Source organism: Mytilus californianus, unplaced genomic scaffold (genome assembly GCF_021869535.1).
Source record: "Mytilus californianus isolate M0D057914Y unplaced genomic scaffold, xbMytCali1.0.p SCAF_20, whole genome shotgun sequence".
NCBI classification, from domain to species: Eukaryota; Metazoa; Mollusca; class Bivalvia; order Mytilida; family Mytilidae; genus Mytilus; species Mytilus californianus.
Genome location: NW_026262669.1, coordinates 2,379,300 through 2,390,276, shown reverse-complemented (window position 1 = coordinate 2,390,276; position 10,977 = coordinate 2,379,300). Strand labels below are relative to the sequence as shown.

General features: G+C 32.7%; 1 protein-coding gene across 1 annotated transcript; it reads right to left on the bottom strand.

Moving 5' to 3' along the window:
- Positions 1 to 4,052: 4,052 nt before the first annotated feature.
- On the bottom strand, positions 4,053 to 9,964 carry LOC127731803 (uncharacterized). Its single transcript, XM_052240644.1, has 2 exons — positions 9,627 to 9,964; positions 4,053 to 4,429 (listed from the first exon to the last, which is right to left on the bottom strand). Exons 1-2 carry the CDS (start codon positions 9,946 to 9,948, stop codon positions 4,053 to 4,055), a joined length of 699 nt encoding a protein of 232 aa, XP_052096604.1. The 5' UTR covers positions 9,949 to 9,964.
- Positions 9,965 to 10,977: the final 1,013 nt, after the last annotated feature.

The following is a 10,977-nucleotide window of genomic DNA, read 5'->3' as shown; positions in this document are numbered from 1 at the left end:
CTCCTGTATTTGATACTGGTAAATCATAATTGATAAAGACATGGGTTTCTTCTGATTTGATGTCCTGTGTCAATCAAAAAGAAAATGAGGTCAAGGTCAAAGGTCACCGTCATGTTCTAAATTTTGACATTTGCTTCAAATGTCTTCTACTCAGAGAAAGTTTTAGACATCGACAAACAAATTTAGCCAACGTTTAGTCTCGACTTATTGCAACTGGAACTTGTTTGTCAAAATGGGACGCGACTTTTTATTGAGGGGTCAGTGTCCCTGAAAAAGTCAAATCAACAAAGTGTCTTAAACTTCAAACTATGAAGCTATCATTATGAAAAGGAACCTGATGTTCAGTGGTTGTCGTTTGTTGATGTGGTTCATAAGTGTTTTTCGTTTTTTATATTATAGATTAGACCGTTGGTTTTCCTGTTTGTATGGTTTAACACTAGTCATTTTTTGGGGGCCCTTTATAGCTTACTGTTCGGTGTGAGCCAAGGCATCGTGTTGAAGGTCGTACTTTGACCTATAATGGTTTACTTTTACAAATTGTGACTTGGATGGAGAGTTGTCTCATTAGCACTCATACCACATCTTCTTATATCTAAGCGTCTTATCTCAATCAATCAATCAACCAACGAACTAACAAAGTACCCGCCATCTATCCCCCACCTCAATTCTCCCCCCTGATTTTTTTCTGAGGGATCACAATTCTATTGAATTGAAAGTCGCCCTCTGTCTCGTTGATTTTACTGTAAAAGTGCAATGCGATACATGTAGACAAAAATCTGAAAAAAAAATCCGTCCTGCAAAAATCTGCTCAAATTCATGTTTTTTTTTTCTGCAAATAATAAAAAAAACGTGTTTTCAAACTACACACTTTAAAATTGCCTAAAGGAAAGGCGAAAGAAACCAGCGGGACAATTAAACTCATAAGTCGAAAATAAACTGACAACGCCTTGGTCAAAAAAGAAAAAGACCAGCAAACAAACAATAGTACACAAAAAACAACATAAAAAACTGAAGCCTGAGCAACACGAACTCCACCAAAAACTGGCCATAATAGAGCCATGCAATGCACGAACGCTCTTAATCAAGGACCACACATCCATTTACCTGTAAATAAAAGAAAATTAAGTCCGTTGGCACTATGTGTATACGCGTGACCTGTCCCGACGAAGTCTTTATCTTTAAAAGATTAAAGCAGGCATTCAGTTTGAGTATATGTGCTTCTTAGTGACGTCACAATCACATCACAAATAGCGCTTACTACTTTAAAATAAAACAGAGGGTTTTTACTATTCGGATAGAATTAGAAATGTATTCCTAGATTATATAAATGTAAAAATCAAGGTCCAATTTCCTTAAAAAACATAAAATTCGAGGTTCCGTCTAGAATAGAGAAAATTTATGAAAGAATGATGCACGGATTTTCTCATTAGAGCATTCAAAGCGTCCGTATGGCTGTGCGGGATAAGTAAATTTGCAGCAATGTTCGGCCAGAAATGGGACGTTAAATCTGATGTATTGCGCAGAGTGCCATGCAACTCAATTAATTATTCAACAAACCAACCAACAAACTAACCAATCAATCAATCATCCGTGCATGAATGCATACATGTTTCGGCCCCCTATGGTAATTTTTTTTTTTGTATTCTTGTCTTTCATTATTGCTTTAGTGCTTTGTCTATATGTCATTTTGATTTACTTTGTTGACATATTTGTTTGTTGTTATAGTGATTAAGATTATAACACAATGTTGACTGCTGTATCCCATTTTTTGAAATTTTTACCTATCATGTCTGCTTGTTTTGTTCATACATTGTTGTCATTATAATGAAATTTTATGCGACTGTTATACAAGTCAAAGGTTAAGCTAACTATAAAACAAGGTGTTATCCAGCATTTTCTCTATAAGGAAATGCCTGTACCAAGTCAGGAATATGACAGTTGTTTTCCGTCCATTTCATATGTTTAGGCTTTTGATTATGCAATTTGATAAGAGACTTTCCGTTTTGAATTTTCCTTGGAGTTCGGTATTTTTGTTATTTTACTTTTTCCAATGTGTTTACAATGGGATGCAGTGTCTCCATTCTCCATATTCCATACTAATGATTTCATTTTTCACATGTTTTTGTTTGCGTTTTTTTTTTTTTTTTTTTTTTTTTTTTTTGGAAGAATGCCTGTACCAAGTTAGGAATATGACAGTTGTTTTACATTCATTTGATGATTTTTTAACTTTTTATTAGACATTTAATAAAGGCCTTTGGTTTTGAATTTGGAGTACTTCTACTTTAGCGGACCCCATAAAAAGTACAGGAAACTATAGTCAAAGTTAAAAACGAAAATAGCCCAAAAATCGAATTCCCCAGGTGAAGGTTGTTTAAAAGACTGTTGTTTTAAACAGTTTTTTAAATAAGAATTACAATATTTAACAGAAAGACGTCTTGGTAAGTGTACAAAATGTCCACGCTTCCGTTACTCAGTTAGGTATATCACGTGATAAAATTCCTTTATCGGTGACCTCTACGTCATGAAATAAGTTACTTCATTGTCAACTGTAACGTAAAATCAGCTGTGTTTGTTTACAAACATTACAATGTAAATACGGAAATGCCGATCAAGTTAAAAGATTTTTTTATTATTTGTGAAAGTATTGAGAAAAATATTCAGTGGTGTATTTCTACAGGTTTGATTCTAGATTTAACTGGAGGGGTATGTAAAAAGTGTAGCCATGGACATTTTGGATTAAGAAAAGACAGTTCTTTTTCAAACGACATTTTTTATTGGAAGTGCAGCAACAAAATATCGCAGTAAAAAATTTTCTATCAGAAACAGATCCTGGTTTCAAGGACATAATTTAAGTTTGGAAAAAGTATTATTCATATCGTATTTCTGGATTTACAAAATAGACCAAGAATTTGTAAAGCATGAACTTTACATTTGTAACCAAACAATCGTAGATTGGTAAAATTATTGCCTTGAAGTCTGTATAGACATTTTGAAAATAGACAGTGAAAAAAAGGAGGAGATAGCGTAATTGTTGAAATAGATGAAAATAAATTTGGCAAAAAAAAATACCACAAAGGGCGTCAAGTAGAAGGTCAGTGGGTGTTTCGAGGTATTGAAAGAGACAGCAAAAAAAGATTGTTTGCCACAGTGGAAAATCGAACAAACGAAACATCACTAAAATTAATAAAAGACAATATAAAACCAAGAACAACAATAATAAGTGACTGTTGGAAAGCATATGATTGTCTAGGTTCAGAGGGATTTGAGCATTTGAAAGTCAATCATTTCGTGAATTTTGTAGACCCAGAAACAGGGGCGCATACATGTACAAATACCATTGACAGTATCTGGCGTGCACTTAAAACTTCACTACCAAAATACGGCACGGTAAACTCACTTTATGATACTTATTTCAGTCAATATTGTGTACGAAAGAAATATATAATCGGCTCGGAAAACCCTTTCATAGCATTTATAACCCTCTTTAAAAAAGTATACAATCCAGAAAAACAAAAACAAACATTGATAACGACAGAAATTATCACCATCAGTGAATCACAACCTGTAACTAAAAAAACAGAGTACTACACGAAATAACAAACACATTAAATTCTAGTCTGGATCATTGTCAAGCTTAAATGGGTAAGTGCTTTAGATTTATTTTAAATTGTTCAGTTACACTAGTTAAAAGCAATCTTTGAAAATCATTTGCATCTTCGTCATTTGAAGTGGTAACAAAAATGACCGCTGTTTATATTCTAGCATAGCAACGTAAATTGGGGTTATCGATTATGCGCATTAAAAGGTGCATCTTCAAACTTCCAGGGTCCGCTAAAACAGATTCTACCCTTGAATTTTCCTCGGAGAATGGTATTTTTATTATTTTACTTTTTAAAAGTTGACAACTTCAATAGTCATTTGTTTTTTGTTGAAAACTGTATGCTAACCTATTGAATTCAAAAGGGTTTTGTATGTATGTCGGCGGTATGTTATCCTTTATATTTTTGTTTGGCTTTATTTATGTGTTAAGACTGAATCACATACTTTCAAATTTAATAGGATTTTTTTCCTCCATTTAATCCACTGTTCTTTCCGCCTTTAGAACTACTTCCACCAGAACTACCACCTAATCCACCTCCATTATCGGATCCGCTGCCTACTCCAGCTCCCAGTCCTCCACTACCAGATCCACCATCTAATCCACCATCACTATTAGATCCACCACTTGATCCACCGCCACCACTAGATCCACCACCGAACCGACCACCGTATCCGAATCCCATATAATTACGACTTGTTGCCCACCATGGGAACCACTGACAGCAGGTCCTCCAATACCATGGGAACAATTGTATTCTGCAATTTTTGTCGACAGTAAGCTCCCATTTACGGCACAATTTGGACCGACAGGAACACCACCATCCACCATCTGTAATGTAGGATGTACATAATACAAATTGATTTAATGATGATCAAGAACAATAAGTAAAATAAACTTAACTTCGTTAATGCGATATGCTGATATGGCGAAAACCTGAAGGCATTTAAATCGATCCTAAATTTCAAAAGAGCATCGAATTCTTAAATGACAGACAGTAAGTTTGTGCCCCATTACTATTACGATTTGTTTTGCCATTGACATGTACGAAAGATTTCAATCTCAAACTCAAATCATTCAGAATTAAACAAAAATAATTTTACATATGTATGATCTCAAATATTGTTAATTGTTGTTTTTTTTTGTTTTTGTTTGTCTGTTTTTTTTATTTAAGCTTTTGTGTTTTCAATCATATTACACATAATTCTATAAATATTGTTTTCTTACGATTTTATTTTCACTGATCAATTAGATTTTGGATTAATATGATGTGTTATTTTTCATAGATATGTACATATGGCATCATGAATTGGTTGACCGTTATTGAATGTTATGTTTTAGAACGATAACTTCATATATATTAAACAGTTTGGTGCAGACCAAGTGTTACGTAAAATAAACGCACTTTAATGTTACGCGCACATATAATGTGTATGTGCTTCATATCCTCGTTTTCTATTATACAGACATAAACTTCACCTACTTTAATAATGCCAAAAATGGAAATTTGTAAGGTTTACCGGAGTTTATCGCGCGTTTACTTTGTGTCCGTTTAATCAGCTATTATTGTTTTTTAATTAATTTCTGTCAAATTTAAATGAGATGTTAAAATTGATTACAGCGATTCTGTTCCATCACACAATACCGCTCATATTTTTTACATCTGCAATGCCTTTCTCAATTTCAAACAATATTTTTGGACATCATTCAAAAAACAATATACTGCTAAGGTGTGTACAAAAATAAGTTATAAATGTAGTTAACATACATAATGAAAAATCTAACTTGGCTTTTACCAATATGACATCTAGTCTTTGAAAAAGTTGTCTGAAAACATTGCAACCATTTCAAACTGTTAAAATTGGAGCACATTGGTACGAGGTACACATTTAAAACGTATTTTTATTCCTATCGGTGGGTATCACACCATCAATTTATCATTTAGTTTCCATACCATTGAACTTTGTTTTTCTCATTTAAAATTCAGAATTCAATTGATAGTTTTAGTAACCACACAATAAAAAAAATATCATTGCTTAACCAAAATCCTGTGTAAAACATTCCAACCTGACGAACCAACCAACAATTTAATTTTAACGCTGGTACATGATATTCAAGAGCAATAAAAAAATAACCGAACTATCAGTAGAGGCACACAAACTATTCATTCGTTTGTAAGCTTATTTTGATTTTCTTTTTATGTCATCCTGAGGTAGACATATGTGTTTGTCTTTATAGTGATTAAAATCATCCTGAGGTAGACATATGTGTTTGTCTTTATAGTGATTAAAATCATCCTGAGGTAGACATATGTGTTTGTCTTTATAGTGATTAAAATCATCCTGAGGTAGACATATGTGTTTGTCTTTATAGTGATTAAAATCATCCTGAGGTAGACATATGTGTTTGTCTTTATAGTGATTAAAATCATCCTGAGGTAGACATATGTGTTTGTCTTTATAGTGATTAAAATCATCCTGAGGTAGACATATGTGTTTGTCTTTATAGTGATTAAGATCATCCTGAGGTAGACATATGTGATTGTCTTTATAGTGATTAAAATCATCCTGAGGTAGACATATGTGTTTGTCTTTATAGTGATTAAGATCATCCTGAGGTAGACATATGTGATTGTCTTTATAGTGATTAAGATCATCCTGAGGTAGACATATGTGTTTGTCTTTATAGTGATTAAAATCATCCTGAGGTAGACATATGTGTTTGTCTTTATAGTGATTAAGATCATCCTGAGGTAGACATATGTGTTTGTCTTTATAGTGATTAAAATCATCCTGAGGTAGATAAAGTAGGCAGTCATATTGCTTGTACATGCATTTCATTCCAAAAAAAAAAGAGTTAATTTAAATGTTTCCGACATAATCCCAAGAAATTGTACACACGTTGTGCTCACCAATTATTGAAACGGCCCTTTTCCCGGGTACTGAAAGAAATGAATTTCAGTACGAATCATAGTATTCCAGAAAAAGAGAAAGACTTTAACAACACGTTTTACAGTCTTACATTTCAATATCTTCTCTTTTTGTTAACGATCAATTATAAGTTATACAAATCATACTGCCAGTACATTGATTTCATGAAAACGAAGAAATATAGGCACTTTGCAAAGTTGGCGATAAAAAGATTAAGTAAACGTTGACCAATATAGCTCACAATTTGAATGACACAATCAATATTGAGGTACCAAAAGAACAGAATGTTATTCAATGTTTTTTTTTTTTTTTGTTGTTTTTTTTTTTTTTTTTTATTTTGAAGGACAAAAAGATGGCATTGTTTATCAAAAAAGAGTCGAAAAGGACATTTGAACTCATAAGTAAAAAAATAAACTGACAACGCCATGTCAAAAATACACAAGGACCAACAATACAAAACACAGTATATAAGACAAAACATAAAAAAAACTCTAAACACAGAACCATTATTCTTGTCGACACCACTTTTAATAACCATAAACACATAGTATTAGAATATGTTTAAACCAACCCATCTGGGGTATCAAAATAAGTAAATGATTAGGCCAGGATAAAATATTACCATCTTTAAACGGAGTTACAACAACACTAGTTTCAATTTTAAAACTGAAAATGGTTCGATTTTATGTCAAACAATCCATCCTTAGGTATGAAAAGTACTCAATCATAATTCCAGTGCAAAAAAATTCAGAAGATTTTTGTAGTTTGCATTGTTGTGAACAAAAATTTAAGTAACCGTTGACCTTTTTCGTGCTAATAGCTCAGAATTTGTGTTAAACAATCCAGCATGAGGTGTCAATCGAACAGAATGTAAATGCAGGAACTTGGATTTAAAGAATGTTGGCACAATTGGTTATTGCTCACAAAGATTTAAGTCACCATAGACTTTCAAATCTCAGAGTTTGTATAATACTATCTATCTTTGGATAACCCCAAGAACTGCATTTTCATACCGGTACATAAAATTTTAAAAAAAAACATACTGGAAACTATAATAGATACCTACAACACATCTACCTATCTAAAATTTAAATTGCTTTCCTTCTATATCAAACAATAAGTCATAAGATAAACACAGTACTCAAGTATAATGCCTGTACGTGAAATATGAGAGAAAAACAAAATATTGGAACTTGTTATCGTTGTCGACACAAGGTTTAGTTTTTGCAAGATCATAGTTTAACGATACACAAAAATAGTTTTACTTTTTTTCAATTTAAATATTCCTGACAACAGTTTTAATTACTGTAGATTTATATAGCACATGATTTGTATAAAATATTCATCCTGAGGAACAAACAGTGCTTGGTAGATATCCATGCAAAGCAGGAGACGCTTATTAACTGTTTTGGTTCTCCTCGGCTTTCAAATATTCGGCTTTCAGCGTTCCTGACGAAGGTAAATCTTGAAAAGCGCTTCGGAAGCATGGAATTAATAACGTGTTGTTTTCATTTTTTACAGCACTGGGTCGATACCTCTGTTGGTAGAATATCAGTCCCCAAGGGTATCAACAGCTCAGTAGTCAGTATTTAAGTACTGACATGATTAATAACAAACCTTTCTAAAATTGTCCGTTTATAAATTTTAAAATTATAAAGAAACTAAGGTTTTAACTCCCTCAGGTAAAGTTGACCTTAGATGGATTTGGCTATGTTTTAGGTACTTTTTGATTATACAACTCTTCAATTGTTTTGGTTCCTATACATCCACGGCTTTCAAATATTCGGCTTTGAGCGTTCCTGATGAAGCTTAATTCAGAAAAGCGCGTCGGACGCCTGAAATTAATAACGCGTTGTATTAATTGTTTACCCTGTCGACGCACATTTGAAGTTTCGGTCTGTTTCATTGACATGTCTTTTCCGAATCGATTTACGAAATTTGAACATAGGTAAAATACTATTGCTTTCATTGAGATCTGCTATGTAAATAACTATAATGTCTAGTGGAATGATTTTCAGTAGTGATTATTGTATTTTATATTGAGTATGTGATGTGTTTCAAATATACACAGACTAAGAACACCTGGGTTTACTGTGCTCGAAAAACAAAGTTGCCTAATATAGTTTTTCAACTGCGTGCTCTTAGTATCTCTTAGCGGTGTCATTTGTAAACATCTGCTCATTCTAGGCGCAAATTGAATAGCTTTTTGTAAGAGATCATTTTAGTTTGCATAACACTCTCTTATCTGGCAATAGTTCTTTTGATTCGGATGATAATGCATTTAATTTGAGCCTCAGACTGTTTTGCATCTAGCAGATGAATTTTCAGTTATAGAGATCTATACCAATACTGTAAATTTCGTCTGAAATTATTAAAAAAAGCCAGCATTTATACCTTTTTTAGAACTTTTGTTACCTCAGAATGAATTGTTTTACACGAAGTGAGAGCTATATGGATATATTGTTATCTTACAATTATCGCATCCGATACCTTTCAGTCAGTTGCCAAAGGCCTCAGCATAAAAAGATAGAGGGAGATGATAACAAGGGGTATTAAAAAACATTTAAACAATAAAAACAATATCATGACAAAAAAAAAACAAGGATGAAAGGATACTAATAACAAAACATCACATGGAAAATTACAGAATGAGCAACACGAACAGCATAAAAAACCGAAGGTGAACCCAGTTGCTACGAAACTAAAAACAAAATGAAAAATTAAAATTAACAGGCTCATTTTGCCAACCAGTTATCGTGGATTGCGGACATACTGTATTTTTGTATATATTTGGCTTTGTCAAAGTTTGCCTATAAGCGTGTGTAAAAGTTGTAATGTGTTGCACATTTAAAACCTCTCTGTTAAATTCGTGACTTTCCTTTACCCTTCAAATCCACGAAAAAGTGTACCCACTAATTTTTAGATATTAACAGTAAACCAAAGATGAGCAACATTAAAATGTTGACAGACATATTTAAGATTTATGACAGATATAACTCAGAAAATGTGAAACTAATAAATGGTAAGTGCATATTTTGTCATTGTCCACTGGAAACTACACAATTCTAGATACTAAAATTATGCTTGATAATGCATACCTGTTGTCATCATACTAAGTCCTCCACCACCTCCTCCCATCATACTAAGTCCTCCACCACCTCGTCCCATCATACTAAGTCCTCTACCACCTCCTCCCATTATATTAGGTCCTCCACCACCTCCTCCCATCATACTAAGTCCTCCAACACCTCCTCCCATCATACTAAGTTCTCTACCAACTCCAGCTGAAAGCCCACTAAATCCTCGACCGACTCCGGTTGAAAGTCTACCAAATCCTGCATAACCCCCATATCCTTCATGATAAGACTGTCCGTAAACATTACCAACCATGGATAACAATAGCACAATCAAAACTCCCATGGTTGCCTACTTTGGTTTGATTTGAACTGCAGTGACGACAAGTCTCTGATCAGTTCTATTTATTTCCTCTGAACCTTTAAAAAAAGACCATTGAATTGATTGATGATGAATAATGGTATTTATTTCTGTTTTCCTTGTCGTTTTAAAATCGATAATTGAAGCTAAACGATGACAAATTTGAATTTAAAAACAAACAATTTATTGTTTTTTCTTTCTTTTTTTCTAATGCTTGAATTTTTATGTGCATTTTTATTCATACTAATACATTATACTTATAGTACAGTCATTCGGACCAAGCCATATACTTGCAAACATACCTTTCCGTGGCTAGGTAAATAAACACAATATGGATACATAAGACATGCATATGCCATTTAAAGAAATTTACGAATATCTAAGGCAAATTATTAAATGAAAATCAGAAATATAAAAGACTTAAGCACATACAATTGTGTAAATAATCCTCATTTCATAGAATTGTGATTCAAGTACTGAATCATGTTTTCTGAAATTCACATTGATTTTGATATATCAAGAAACAAAACTTTGAAATAAAAGTTTTAATTCCCTCGGGAGATTTCGTGTTATCAAAAATTGAACGAATGTTAAGTAATTAAAACAAATAACAATTAATGAATATGAATTTAAGTGGCTTTTTAAAAGTTTACTTATTTGTATAGTTTGATTGCAGTCTGACGTATTAGGTTTAATGTACAAGTAAAGAGCAAAATACGTACAACATTCTCAACCTGGACTATCTTTGAAAATGTTAAGAATGGCAAATAACCAAACATTTATGAAACCCATGGGCAGTTTTGCGTATATATTTATGAATTTTATTTCAGATTGATCGGAAGTTTAATTTCAGATAAATTGGAAGTTTAATTAGGAATTATATAGTATCCATTATCTCATAAATTGAAATTAAACTTCATGTGTATTTAAATTAAAATGCATAGATACTTAACATCAAAAGGATATTTTTGGCTTATTTCGCAGTGAAGATAAAACTGCAAAATAGATCTGTGC

What these genes read in the sequence shown, in the direction of transcription:
- LOC127731803 (XM_052240644.1), bottom strand. Translation starts at nt 9,948, where the DNA reads ATGGGAGTTTTGATTGTGCTATTGTTATCCATGGTTGGTAATGTTTAC. An exon ending in ACTTAGTATGATGACAACAG is followed by an intron (nt 4,430 to 9,626) that starts GTATGCATTATC and finishes CCTACATTACAG; the next exon opens with ATGGTGGATGGTGGTGTTCC.